The sequence below is a fragment of the Pinus tabuliformis genome, chromosome 3_2 (genome assembly GCF_031772625.1).
Source record: "Pinus tabuliformis cultivar Carrire ecotype Pingquan chromosome 3_2, CPIR1, whole genome shotgun sequence".
Taxonomy (NCBI): domain Eukaryota; kingdom Viridiplantae; phylum Streptophyta; class Pinopsida; order Pinales; family Pinaceae; genus Pinus; species Pinus tabuliformis.
Genome location: NC_142302.1, coordinates 1,258,023,035 through 1,258,038,016, shown reverse-complemented (window position 1 = coordinate 1,258,038,016; position 14,982 = coordinate 1,258,023,035). Strand labels below are relative to the sequence as shown.

The window sequence follows — 14,982 nt, the reverse complement described above, 5'->3', positions numbered from 1 at the left end:
TGTATGGATGCAGATTCTGGATTCTCACATTCCTACCAGTGCAGCAACGTGTCCCCAAGGAGAGCCAGATGTTGACCACAACCGGTCAACTACCCATGCAGTACACCTCCTTTCTGTTGGCAGAGAGGGGTAGCTCCTGAACGACGTGTCCATGCCAGCCTACAGTCATCAACAGCTTGATCATTTTTGTTGTAAACCCAGTCTGCATGTATGAATTGTAAATAATCTAAGCAGATCAGAGTCATGTATGTAAAATTGCCTAGGTGGACCTAACTTTCTAATGATGATCTGCGTCCCGGGAGGTTTTAGTCTCACCGATCCATGGATCGGCAGAGTTTTCCTTCAAACCCGACCCCAAAGCCGGGATGCATTTTGTTATTAGGACTTTAGGAGAATCCTAGCATGTTAATCTGCTAGATTATAGTTGTGTCGCAGAACTGGGTGGTTTATGAGGGTCTATGCCAAAGTGGGTTCGTCCCCTTAAGATGTAAATTGTAAAAGTCATGATGTAATGTGTCTTGAGGGTTGAAAAATGTTTTAATCCCCTCATGAGTCCTAAGTCCTAGGTCCTAGGAGATGTTTCCAACGGTTTAGTTCAAATTATCCATTTAGAAAATAAATAAAATACTAAAATAATAAAATAAAATAAAAAATAATAATAATAAAAAAAATTCATAAAACAAAGAAAAACCCTAAATAATAAAATAATAATATTTTTGTGAATACATGCAAAATATCATTTTTTAATAAAATCGACGGATGAGATCAAGAGATGTCTTGATCCTCATCAACGGTCAAGATCAGTTCTACATGGATCACTCAAAACTAGCCGTTGGAATCATTTCCTTCATATAGGGTCTTAGGGGGTCATTTTACAGGCTTATCTGATCTGTGAGTCTATACTGAAAAAGCTCTCTTTTAATCTGATTTTCAGGTTAATAAAAAGACTTTGGGGTTCAAAACTGGCTGGTGTTACTCTCTGGTATTGCTGTGAGATGTTTGTTTTTCTGCATATTTCAGTTTTCAGCAGTTAATAATAGCTGGTTTTCAGAGTATTGTGAGTACAGGTATCTTGCTCACGTGCTAGGGTTTGAATGTTGTAGGGTTTCTGGAATAATGGCAGGTATCTCCATTATTTCTTGAAATCTAGCAGCATTTCTTGCCCTCTTTGCTGATGTTTGCTTGAGGTGTGCAGGAAACCATTAGGCGAAGGGTATTTGTGGGCGTTTGGGGAAGTTCTGGGCTGAACCAGCCGACTCCCACAGGCTTTTCTGTGCAGAGCCCAGCTGATTGTGCCCTGGGTTAATCTTTTAAAGTTTTTTTTCCTGTTTTACATGAGAAATTTTCTTTATGTTCACAGTAAAGTTCAAAACTTCTGATATATTGAAAAAATTACTGCTGTTATTGTTAAACCTGGCCTAAAAGGGGCCAAAATCTGCAATTTTGTTCAACTGATCCGGGAAAGTTTCGAATTTTGGTTCTGCATATACATTTTTATGTCTATTTTCTGCACCAAAATTGCATCTCTCAGTTGGGTCTAAGTCAAATTTTTTTGGGTGGCTGTTCCTCTGTTTTATTGAGTCTGTAACAAGGGCATTATTTTTTTTTTTCAGAACTAAGTGGCTAAAACTTGCATTCAGTTCAGGATCGGTACATTGGATACTTGCTGCAACAACCTGTAACTGCGCCCAAAATTTTCACGCGCTGTCGGCCTTCATCAATGCTGCCGTTCCTAGCACATTCCATCACGTGGGCTGGTTGAAAATTAGATTTAAGTGAAAATTTGCAGTATTACACCTCGACAGGCCAGAGAACGAGACAGCATTGCCTGCGTGGGGGTTCGAAAGTTTTTTCAAGCTGCGTTCATCGATCAAAACCATACAGTGGTATCGCAAGTTTCACGAGCTCCTGCAACGGAAGATCATTCACCCAAGCGTCCTCTGCATTTGGTAATCATCAAACCAGGTAACAACGTAAATCGTATTCCCTTTCTTTTTCACTGAGAGACATCGTGTGGGTCTGCTTGCGCCGTTGATTTCATCGTAAATCTGCTTGAGGTATCTTTGTCTGAGTCGTATGCGCAGTCAGATGAGTGCATTCAGAACATAGCATAGGTGATTTTTTTTGTAAACGCGATACTGGTTGTCTAATTTTTCGTTGAGGATTTCCGTAAACGATTTTCACCTGGTTATGCTTGTCAAGCCTACTGAAGCCCTCCATTTCGCCTTCGAGAAACCCTACCACGCAAACCAGTTATACGTGAGGCGTTAATCTTTCGTGTGGGTATAGCTGCGTTCCAGTATTGGTTCGAAAAACCGCTCACGTGCTAGCCGAGCCTGCGTTTCTTTTTTTTGGGTGGCAGTTTCCTCCTTTCACCGCCATCTCCTGTGCCTATTGAAATCTCTGTCCCGCATACCTGCAAAGCCCCTCCGATCTTAATATCTGCGTTTCGATTTTTATTTGCTGTAAGTTTGATGTTATACGCTGTGTGATTCAGTTTTGGCATGGGCCCAGGCAGTTGGATTCAATAGTTTAACTTTGGTTATGTCATATATGCACATGCATGGTCTTGTTTTAGAATAGGGTTTAGTTATAGTTAAGTTCATCTAGATTTTTTTATTTTTTTTTTAAATCGTATTTCATTAAGCATTAGTTTAGAGTTACTTTTTTTTTTATTTCATTTTAATTTAGGTTCGATTTGATTTTGTTCTTTTTTTTTTTTAGAAAATATATATAAAAAAAAAAAAAAAAAGTTTCGTAGGTTTTAGGTTTAATTTTAAATTTTTAATAGTTAAGTTTTAGATTTAATTCAAATTTAGATTTTTAAATTTTTTAAAAATATATATATATATATATATATATAAATCTTGTGGAAAAGTTTCTTGCTTGCCAGATCCAGTTACTTATGTTCAGATTCAAAAGTTGTTGATGCATGAATTTTAGCTGCATATCCTGTCTAGTCAATAATTGTATGGTTGTTTAAAGCATTCACTTCTTTTAGTTGCTGGATATTGTTTTTTTGAAGAGCTTTGTGGTTTTACTGGATATTTAAAGCATTGCTCTCTTTATGTGATGATAAATGATTGCTGTCTGTGTTTCATTTCCTCATATCATCTAGCTAGTAATCATTTAAGCACCAATCTCTTAAGGCACTGATCTATCAAATTAATAAAATTATTTTAGTGCATCTCGTCTCCCAGCCCAACTGTTTGGCAGTTGGTCTTCACCATCTTGCAGGGTCTACCCCCCTTAGCCGTGGGAGACAGGCTTAAACGGAGAGACCGGGGATCAGAGTGACAGCCCCCGGTCTGAGCGTTGTCGTGTCAATCCGCGCGACAACACCTAGGTTCCAATCACCTAAAACATGATATGTTGCATGTATATGTTTGATTTATAGTGTTTTTTTTCTTTTTCTTTTTTTAACCATGATGAAAGAGTAACTCTTTGGAGTAATCTAGACAAGGCATAAGATCACACAAATTTATAATTTAAAATAACTCATTATATATATATATAAACCAAATATCCTTTATAAGTTTAATTTAATTCATTTTTAAATTATTTAATCACTTGAAGTTATTAAAGTAACTATAGTTCATCTCAAACTAGCCGGTATAAAATGAAACGTGAAACCCAGAGGATCTACCAAAACTGTTTAATCCGCTAGGCTGGCGCCATTAATCACTATGTTGGCTGAAACATAACAATCTAAAAAGGTATTGGTTCCGTGCTGTTTTTCCCTTTCAATACTCTCACCGTAGGTTATTAAAATGAATTTGGAGCCTCAAGTTAATTTTGACAGAGTAAAACCCTAAAATTAGAAATGCAGAATTGACAAACTTTCTGTATCTGTGCTCTAAGTTGGAGCGTCATATTAATTTTGTCAGAAAAGAAACTTCAAAACTATACATGGCAGAATTGCCAAACTCTATCCGACCATGTGCTCGGCTCGTTGATGATGTACCGGCAATTTAAGGTTGCACCAGAACGACCGAATCTCTACGCCCACACACCGACTCCACGCCCACATCAAATAAATATTGAATGTACGGTTAAACTATGTTTTCTGCTCTTTATTTCTTTAAATTTCACCTTAACCACAAACTCACCAAACAGCACACCGAACAGATAAAAGAACAGGAGAAAGGAATGAAGATTGCTCAAACTCTCTTAAAAGAGCAGAGAATGGTGAACATATTGGGCTGAAATTGCCTTTTTAGAGATAAAATTATGGGCAAAACTGGAAAAATGTGGCCGAAGACAGTTAAAACTGATTTTAGCATATAAACACCCAAAAAAAAAAACTTTAACAAAATTTTCTTTTAAATTCCCCATCCTCAATGGGTTATTTTACCGCCCTCTTTAATTAATTTAATTGGTTAGTTTACCACCCTATTTAATGCAACAAGTGCTGCCCATACTTGTTAACTAATTAGTACTATTAATACAAGTGAATTTAATTACAGTTAATTAGTACCACTAATATTCGTTAATTTAATTATTTGGATTCCTCTTGATGCAACCAGTGCTGCCCATGTTGTATCACGTTAAATCAGTATCCAGTAACATGATGGAATTCTAAACTCACGCATTACTTTTCATTTCAGAACATCTATGCAATAAAGTGAAATATAAAAAAATAAAAACGCAATAAATATTTCCATACTTTGATTGGATTGTTTAAATTAGTGTAGTTATGTAAATTAAGCTGCGGATAATGTCAATAGGCATGATCCATAATTAAATAAATTAAAAGTATAATTAATGATATAAGTTATACATTAGGAAAATAAAAATGAAATGAATATATTAGATAATTTGTTTATTTTGATTGAATCGATGGTTTGAATGAGATGTATATGCGTCATCAACATGCTAGACCTTTGTGGGTCGCTGCCACCAATCCCCAAAATTCTGACAAGTGGTCTCAATTAGATTGATGTGTGAATGTATGAAATGAAATGTGGAGGGACCATGACCTTTCCACTTGGCTCCCCAGACATCGCCCCACATGGCCATCCAACTACCTGGAAGGTGAACGGTTGAGATTCATTAACATCATCTAACCACTGGAAGTCGAGGGTTTCAAATGAATTAGAACAGACTATCATTTGGCTCAGTTGACCTCCACCGCTCGTTGTCTTGCCCAGTTCTGCAAGTCTTGCAACTCGCTTTCACTTCCACATTCGACCCAGATTCGTCCTCGCTTAGCTATGCAATTGATTGATAATGGTTCCTTAAAACCTGCTTCTTATACATTCTAATTTCTTTGGCCGGATGATTTATTGATTTGGTCTGGTTTACTGTCACAGCGCGACTCGGATGCCGGGTAAGACTTGGAGTATTGCTATTCCCTGTTGCTTCATTAGTTCTTTCAGCATTATACTCAGAACCTGAAAATGATGACGTATTAGGGGGCTGTCAGCTGGGATACGTTCTTCTGTTGAGTAACTCGGTATTTCCAGAGTCTGAGAATTTCCAACTCCATTATTCTCGTTACATTTTGGTGCTGATTGCGCAAAATCAAACTCCTCGTGTTCTTCGTGCCGAGACTTCTTGAAGGGGATTTCACGAATCTCGTTGGACACTTCCTCTTCCTTTTATGCTTTGTTTCAACGCGTGAAGTGTTTTCAATAGGATTAGCAAGCAGTTCTTCCAATTTCAACTGGGTTTCACTTTCTAGGGTTTCTCTTCGAATTGGGTTGCTCTTTCAAGGGCCTCCTCTTCGTTCTCCCTAATCCATTGAGTTTCTTCTCCAGGTGCTTTATCTTCTTCAGGGGCTTCTCAATTGTATGTAGATCTGATTGCACCTGGGTCTCTATATCATGGGATTTTAATTCACATGAAATTTCTTCTATTTCATGGGTTTTCCATTATGAATCTGTTTTTCTGGCGTTACATTTTGTGGCATATAAAAATTATTCAGGGCCTTTTCTTTGTAACTGCAGGGATTTTGGAAGATTGTTTAAATTTACATCATTATCATTTTCTAACCTTTGTGTTGCATATGGAATCCTAGCTTATTTCTTCCTTCAAAATCGGATCTTTCATTGCAATATTATTCATAAATCTGGTAATTTTTTGAAGATTTTCGCTAGGGTTTGTCATATCTTTTGCAGGCTGGAAATAAATTTTTTTGAAGGTCGTGGGCTTAAAAGCCCTGCAATTCATCAAATCTGAAAGGATCATCTCTTGCTACAAGTTTGAATTTCTCTTTCAAAATTATTTGTAACTTGGGTATTAATTTTGCAAATTTTTTTTTTTAGGGCTGCAAGTATCTTAGCTTCTCCTTTGCACTGAAATTCAAATTACTCTCCAAGGGTGTCTTTTATAAAATTTCCCAAGGCGTTCTCTCTTGCAGGTTTGTTTTACAGACTTGGGACAAATTTTAGGGAAGCTGCTATCCTGTGCATTGCAATATTTAATTCTGTCCATTTTTTTTTGGGAAAATTCTCCGAGGAGCCGCAGGTTATTTTGCATAGATTGATTCCTTTTAGGGTCAGGGTCCTATTTTTTTTTCTTTTGAATTTAATTTGTTAACCCTTGTAAGCTTTGCATAGATTTAACAATTTTGTTTTCAGAAGTTTCATCAAAGTTTTGGGCAAAATAAGATCGATTTAAAGGTTTGACCTCCTGCAAAATTCTTTGGGATAATCTGTGTCTGATTTTGAGTTGTTCATCTCAAAGCTATGAGCTCCATTTATATTTTCCTTCTCTGATGAAAAAGGTGTGATTTGAAAGAGGGTTTCAATTGATTCTGGGGAAGATCAAGCATAAAAAACTTAATAAAAAAATTTACCCCTGAATCAAAATAAGATTTAATTAATTGTAACACAAAATTTACAGGAAAATCTATCTTGAATTTCTAGGAGCAAAAGCTATGAATTTTGAACACTAATATGTTTTCACTGTTTTGATTCAACAGGTTATTATGATGTTTACATCGGCTGGAAGCTTCTTGTTGTGACAGACAACATAATTAATATTTTGTTTATGACAGTCAATAAATAATTACAATTTTGTTTATGACAACTCCTGGATATATATAAAGTAAAGTTTTGGATATGTAAACTCTGAACTAGAAGAACTTTCTTATGTTTTTTAGTTACAATTCCAGCTATATGATGGTAGCCACTAAGGTCCCAAGTGTTTAAACTAGCTCTGATACCAAATGTAAAGACTGATATTCCGTTTCAATCAAATGTAAAGACTGATATTAAGTTTTATATTTTATCAGATTGACAGATTTCCTTTTTCAAAATTCTATCAATTAAATGCATCTGCGTACCTGATCCTCTGCGTACCCGATTCTCCAGTCTGGTGTTGTCACATTGCTCCAAGTTTTCTGATTCCATTACCAAACCAACTTATTCCTCCCTGCGTATCTGGGATCAACCTCTGCGGTTCCTAGATCCAGAGAACTTCGAAATTGGAGGTCCACTGGCCCCCGTGCCCAAAACTCCAAGAACAGTCGAAGACTTTCCAATTTTCAGTTCCAAAATCCAGCCTCTGGCTCACCCCTCCAACAGATTTATTTTTCTGCTTCCTCTGTATATTTCTCTCCCCCTTTTCTTGCTCTTCTTCTGTCTATGTATATCATTCCTTGGTGGTCACCGCTTCCTACTTGGTGACACCTTTCCCTCTTTGTAACGTGTAACTCCATTCGTTCAAAGTTACAGGGATATTGACGTGTATTAGTTTACTTTTAGGATTTTTTTCTTATTAGTTTTCTTCAAATGCCCATAGTTTATAATATTTATTTTATTTTGATTTAAATTTCATATTTTAATATAATTTATTAATATTATGGGATATATAAATCACTGTTGGTAATATCGGCGATATATTTTCGGCAAAACGATATATCGCCGAGAAAATATCGCGATATTTTCGGTTTTGAAAATATCGCGATATTTTCAAAATATCGGCAAATATCGGAAAATATCGGCAAAATATCGGCTATATTTAAAAATTTGAAAAAATTATGTTTTATGCTTGTCGATATTTGCCGATATTGCCGATAAGATATTTTCTGGACCCTTGCCGATATTTTTCCGATACCGATATTTTCAACAATGATATAAATATATACATTTATTTATAATTAACTTTAAATTTTACATTTATTTCTTTATAACCAAATTTACTTTATACTTTTAAATTTATATTATTGAAATTATTTAGGGTATTTTCTCCTTAATTAAGACACATTTAGGCAATATGCTTGGTGATGGGTGAGGTGTAACTTCTATCTGAAGTAGTGTCGATTTTCAACATTTATTGTTAATTTAGAATATATATATATATATATATATATATATAATAGTGCAATACATGCATATGCAGCGATCATATGCATGCTAATACTCTTGTGCTCTCTATATTAAAGATGGGTCATTACAATATAGCATTTAGAAGTGACCTTAGCACTCCCAAATCCAATGTTCACTGGTTGTATATTCAAGTCATATTGACCTATTATGTGGTAATCAGTGGACATTAATAAAGTTATCTAATGTTATCCAACATGATGATTCCAAAAGTCAACCATCAGTTGCTCTAGTCATCAATATATGGAAACTCAAATTGTTTATCACTAACTACAAGAACAGAAAGAAAAAAAGTGAAATAGGTACTAAGGTTAACTTCTTAATTTCATCTTTTCACCCAAGAAACTGACCATTGTAGAACTTATGTAAAGCAATTCATAGAGCGCAGAGAAGAGGTCAGAAAAGAATATCTTTATGGAAACAAATTTATATCATTGTTTATATTTTTAGTCTAAAGGACCATCTGACTTAGAGAACATTAAATCAAATGAACTCAAATTCAAACATAAAGTACACACTTAGGGTTGTCACGAGTTGAGCTGTAGATTCCATCCAGTCGTAGAAGTTCTGATCGTACTTTACTTGAAACACCATCAGCTCCAATTAAAAGATCAAATTCAACTTCAACTTCATCCAGCTTAATCTTTCCTGAGAAATAAGAAAGAACTTCATATATATATGTTAACATGTCTATTTTATAGCTAAATTATACATAAGATTACATATTAACTTGCTATGGAAACACAAAAATGAAAACAGAACCCAGTCCAAACCAACATTCCATGCAAATGCAACACCACTGTATATTTTGAGCTCACCATCCACATTATTTTCCACCTCGTTGGTGTACTTTTGATTGCGGAAAAATTTGGCTGTGCTTTTTGTATCCTCAATTGTAGAAATTTCCCACCCAAAATAAAGAGAGAGATTTTCAGAATCCCTGTAACAAAACACATCTAGTTTCTATGAGAAATACAGTTTTCTGCTACATATACAGCAATAAGGATTTAATGCCATAGTTTCTGTAATTTTTCATTTTCCCAACATCATAAATCATACATTATATATAGCTGCAATATGTAGAAATCTCTCAAGTTTGCTGACATATAAAGCTTTGTTCAAACCAACCCCACTTTCATTCCATTCAATATCTACTTATAGCTTTTTAGAAAATTGGGTATTACTCCAGATTTTATTTCCAATTTTAGAAGTGTTTACCTTTCAAGAAGACTTTGCTGCAAAAAGGCCACTAATCCATTTCGGCTTGCAATAGAGCTTTGTATGCCAGGTCCACTGTAGTAATCCACTTTCATCTAAAGTCAAAAGAATATCAAGTGAAATCAGATTAAAACAAGTTACTGCTTAACTTTGCCTATGTTGTTTTTGAAATGTAATGGTTTTTCCCATTGTATCTGAAAGAACAAAACTCTAAGAAATAGAGGGAGATTGGAAAGAATATTTTTTGGATAATATTAGGCCAAATTTTATTTAAAGTTATCTTATCCTTTGGTTTATATTGTTACTTAGTGTCTCCATTACAACAAAATCTAGCAGGCCTTGGAGAGAGACACTGTTAGGTTCCTATAATACTAGTGGAGCCCCTTTATTGTTATTGTTAGTGTAGCCCCCTATTGTTATTGTTGTGCCCATGTAGCCCCCATATTGTTATTGTTGTGCCCTTACATTATTGTTGTTATGTAGGCTTTGATTATATTGTGACCCATTCGACTCTTGCTTGATCGAATGCCTCCTTAAGTGAGGCTGATTTCTCCTTTTAAGGCTTCTTACACATGCAATTGGGCCGACATGTCTTCTTGAGTAGGCCGACAACTCCTTTTGAAGGCCAACTTGATAATTGTCTCTTTGACTTGGTCCTTGAGGGTTAATGACTTGAATTTGACTCTTACAATGACTCAAAAATAAATATGTAACATGCCCAAGAAGGGCCTCTCATGCATAACATTGACTTTAAGACTTAGTGACCAATCCTAATAGCTCACAATGGGAGCTTGACCTATAAAAATAAAATTCCTTGAGCATGAAACTCATGACTCAAGCATAACATAAATATTTTTATTTTTCTTCTTTACATTAATTACATAAAACCATGATTACGCATGTCATTATGAAGACTGAACCTAGTTACATATTTCAACACTAACTTAGTGAGAAAAGCCCTTAACCCCACAAGGTGTGGTTGGTGGAAAAATCAAGAGATGGGGTTGTCACCTATCCCCAACTCTCTTTGTTTAAGATCTCACCTAGGTAAGTGTTAAATTATGGTATGTTCTATGCTTAAGAGCAATTTACTTCAATTCTTCTTATTAACCCAATATCAATTTCCAATATTGCAATCACATCAACATGATAGTAAAATGCAGATAGAACATAAATGTAAACAACAGAAGACAACCCATGACAAGAGACACAAGATGTGGCGCTAGCCAGGGACAAACCCCAATGCAGGGAAACCCTTTGATAAATTCTTCTATATTCTTCAATAATTCAGCAGAGAGAGAGATAGTACAATATCACAAATCTGTGATTTACAACAGCAATAGTGAAACCCTTGAACAACAATGACAAGGTTGATCAATCAGCTCCAAATGTCCTCAAGACAACCTAGGAGAACGCGGCCTCCAACAACAATAAATAGCAGCCCAAAACATGGTCAAAACAACAATCAATATATCAGCTCCTGCAGTCAGCCCTAACCAGTCAACGTTGTCCCAAAACAGTGGTCAAACAGAGGTCAACAAGGCTGATCTGAATTGCGGCTAGCAAGAGAGAGACTCCCCACACAAATCCGCAGTCAAGGGAGCCTATACGCTGGTCAACACAGTCCTCTAGCACCCAACATAATGTGGCTGTACCTTCCTATGTCCTCCTGCACCCATGTCACAGCTGCTGCCCTAACTGCGTCCTCTTCCCACGTGAGAGAGTCTTCTTCCTCCTACGCATATCCAAGAGACTAGGAGAGAGAAGAGATGTGGAGATGAGATGAGTGCGATAATGCCTCAAGGTCTCCTCTACTTATATGCCACGTTGAGGTTTAGCTAGGGGTGTGCAACACTATTTTACTTGCTGGCTGACCTTGACAAATTGTCAAGAAATACAAATAAATTCATATCTCCATGAATACATGTCGGAATCGGATGATAGTTAGATCAATCCTACACCTCTCGACGAGAGGAATCCAAGAAAAATATCAGCTGCCATAAATAAGATGACCCACATGGAGTTTGGCCCTAGTTTCCAATTTTAACACTCCCTCTCAACTAGGGAGAACTCCATCTGCTAATCCATCTGTCTGTCGGTACTATCTCTGCCATCAAATGCACTGCCCTGCACTGCTCGTGTCTACTCTGCTCTGCTGAACTATGAAGAAGAAGAAATGATCGAGAATGTATCATACCATCCTCTACTGACCCGAAGTCAGTCCCAGATAAAAGAGAGTGTCCAATAGCACTCTTACTGACCCGAAGTCAGTCCCAATGAAGAGAGTGTGTCATATCACTCTTACTGACCTGAAGTCAGTTCCAATTGATCCATGATCAATGTCATCCTAGCATAGGGAGTACAGTAGATACACGATGCGTCCATCGGTATTACTATGGTCCCTATCCTCATTTCCCTACTCATTGGCCAGATGAGAGGTACTTCCCATGAGTCCCAGACTGCATGGGTAGAATGTCTCGGCAGGAGAAGGATGAACCACTCATCTTGCCTACATGTCGCCACGGGTTATCACAGGGGAAGGCCAAACCATTCACCCTGTACGCAACGCACCATTAGGGTAGGGTGAGTCACCCTATGGTCACTCGTTGCTCCAAGAAGTAGCCCAAGCCCCCCGGAGTTCCCAGAGCTCAATGTATGCATCATATAGGACCCTCATAAGACACTCTCTCGACGACTCCTAGTCGTTCTCAGAAAGTCAAGAATTTGACCTTTCCCAGGGGCTTCGTCAAAATGTCGGCGACCTGCCCATCTGTCCCAATATGATGGAGCCTTATTGCTCCTCGCTGTACCATATCTCGGATAAAGTGGTACCGGATATCGATGTGCTTGGAGCGATCATGAAATACAGGATTCTCATATAAACGAATCCCACTCTAGTTCTCGCAGAGGATGATCGGATATGCTCTAGCCACGAAATTTCGTGGAGATGTAGGGGCACATGGGATCTCCAATACCCAGAAAGGGTTTGGGCAGATTCTAAACAGTTCAGGAGATTTTAAAATAATTAATATTTTAATGGAGTCCCTAAGTCTAAACTTAGGTAAAATAAAATATTAATGGGAATTAATATGAAGCCGTGTTAGAATGGTCCAAAAGACATGGATCAAGCAAGATCTATCTCGATCATTGATATGTCAATAGGAAAAGTATAAGAGGAGGCTTGAGGGTCACTTGGAGAAGACACCAGAGTGATCAGTCATTCTATTCTCTAGAGCAGGGTTTGCTAAGAGAGATAGAATTAGTGATCGGGAGATGCAGCTGAGGGGCATTTGAGTACAGAGAGACAGAGAAGCAGAGATAGTGCCAGCAGCGCAGTAGCCAAGGAGAGTGATGCAAAGCCATCCAGGGCTCACGCAGGGCCACACAGAGGCATCCGGGAGCTGCGCAAAGCCTCCAAGTAGCCAGCATTGCTGATGCAGAGGGCCAGAGGGCTGACACAGGGCCTCCCAGGGCTGACGCAGACCCATCCGGGGTGATGTAGGGCCAGCGTGAGGCTGAGTGGGGCTGACGCAATCCAGAAAGAGGCTAACGCTGGGGTTTCTGGGGCAGATTTGTGCTGAGTAGCTGCCAGAAGGATTATCCGGGGTTTCAGCTAGGAGATTTGTTAGAAACTGAGAGATATTACTGCCAAGGAAATTCTCTGTTGGGTAGGCCAGTTTTGGAACCCAGATTGTACTCTAATATTGCTTAATAAAAAAACCCTCAGATAGCTGCACCGGTTTTCCCACATTGGGTTTTTCCGAGGACATTAGTCCAAAAATAATGGTGTCATATGGTGTGTTTGTTTCTGTTTCTTTTAGTTGCTGATTTGCTAAGTCACAGGACACGTCCTCCAAGGTCACGTGTCCCGTATTTTACGTGTCGGACACAAAAACGGCCCTAAAACGTGTCGAAAACGTTTTTCATCGTGTCCTGTAAAATGTAAAACGTATTCGCCGGTTTTCGTCATGTCCTGCATCTGGAAAATGCGTATTGCGTTGATAGAAAACATTGCCTGCATAAGCTGCAATTTTTTTTGAAAGAAACAAATAATTTTTGAGTGGGGCAGCTTAATGATAAGGTTTAGGCCCTAGTATTGATATGCTATTCATGGTAATGTTAAATTCTTAAAGTAAAAGCAATATTCTCCTTAATCTTCATTTTCATCCTTTTACTTAAATTTTTAACATTACCATGAAATGACTCAGGATGTTTGAGAGTGGTTCCGGCCTCATTGGATTTCATATGGAGAAAGTAGAATTTTAGATTTCATTCAAAATGCAGCAGACTTATCAGTTTTTCAGGATTTCAGGATTGGGAGATTGTAATGTTTTCAAGTGACACCACCTGCCCAGGCTACCCCTGCCACCAGTAGAGGACGTGGTCTACCTCCTATAGCTCCTACTTCTAGTTCTTCAGCTTCTAAAGCATAGCAAACTCCACTGCCAACTCCACCAGCACCAGCATCTACATCTAGAGGGAAAGGGAAAGCTGTGGCATTTTCTCGCAAGAGGGGCAGAGGAAATCAGAAGGATTAGACTTTAGTTATTTTCTTATGTGCTTGTAAGTTGTACATGAACAATGAACACTAAATATTCAAGAATCAATACCAATCATATCACATTCTAATTTCTAAATAGTAAATTTTGATTCTATTTAATTTTTTTAAGTGAATTATGAACTTTGAGAAGTAATTATATTTTAATTTGATTAGATAAGCTGCAACCTGCAATTTAATATGGATAAAAAACTATATTTCGGTATATATATATATATATATATATATATATTATATTTATTTATTTATTAAATATATATAAAACGTGTCCCCCGTGTCCTGTTTCCAGGTCGCTGCGTTTCGTATTGAATACTCGTATTTATGTGTCCTCCGTGTCTCGTGTTTATTTTCAGTATTTACATTGTAAATAACTTGTTAAGTAAAATAACAAGTAGGTAGGAATAAATCAAATAAAGTGCATGGAGGGTTTCTAACTAAGTAAACTTAGAAACTTCAACATGGTATCAAAGCGTGATTGCAGATCACAGGAGGACTAAAGGACATCAGCCGAGCGGAGCAATAGCAGCAGAAAACAGTTGTCCCGAGGTGACAAAAGTTGTTTCTAGCAGAGCAGCAACAAGGGAAGGGTGATGCAGTGCCTGCGTCATCAAGGGTGAGCTGAGAAGAGGCAACGCAGAAGCTAAGGAGGCAAAGGGAGCCTCACACAGAGCCACACAGTAGCTGGGAAGGCTGACGCAGTTGGCTGAGGAGGTTGGATTGTTGGTGTCGGGATTGCGCAAAGCCTAGGAGCTCTCACCTTCAGGTTGCTGGGGTTTAGAAGGCTATGGGAATATTGCAGAGTGGAGTTGGTGAGGTACTGTAGTTAGAACAGTACCTGACAGAGCAAGGCCAGAGGAGTTGCTACCGAGGGTTTCT

General features: G+C 37.7%; 1 protein-coding gene across 1 annotated transcript in view; it reads right to left on the bottom strand.

Annotated features, from left to right (window-relative positions):
• The window catches only part of LOC149185302 (uncharacterized), a 446,687-nt gene that overhangs the window by 331,467 nt on the left and 100,238 nt on the right, over window positions 1-14,982 (bottom strand). Inside the window, exons 4-6 of the mRNA XM_089417896.1 lie at window positions 9,549-9,643; window positions 9,149-9,270; window positions 8,849-8,978 (exon numbers count right to left, since the gene is read on the bottom strand). Of these exons, the coding sequence (XP_089274022.1) occupies window positions 8,849-8,978; window positions 9,149-9,270; window positions 9,549-9,643 (347 nt within the window). The remainder of the gene's footprint in view (window positions 1-8,848; window positions 8,979-9,148; window positions 9,271-9,548; window positions 9,644-14,982) is intronic.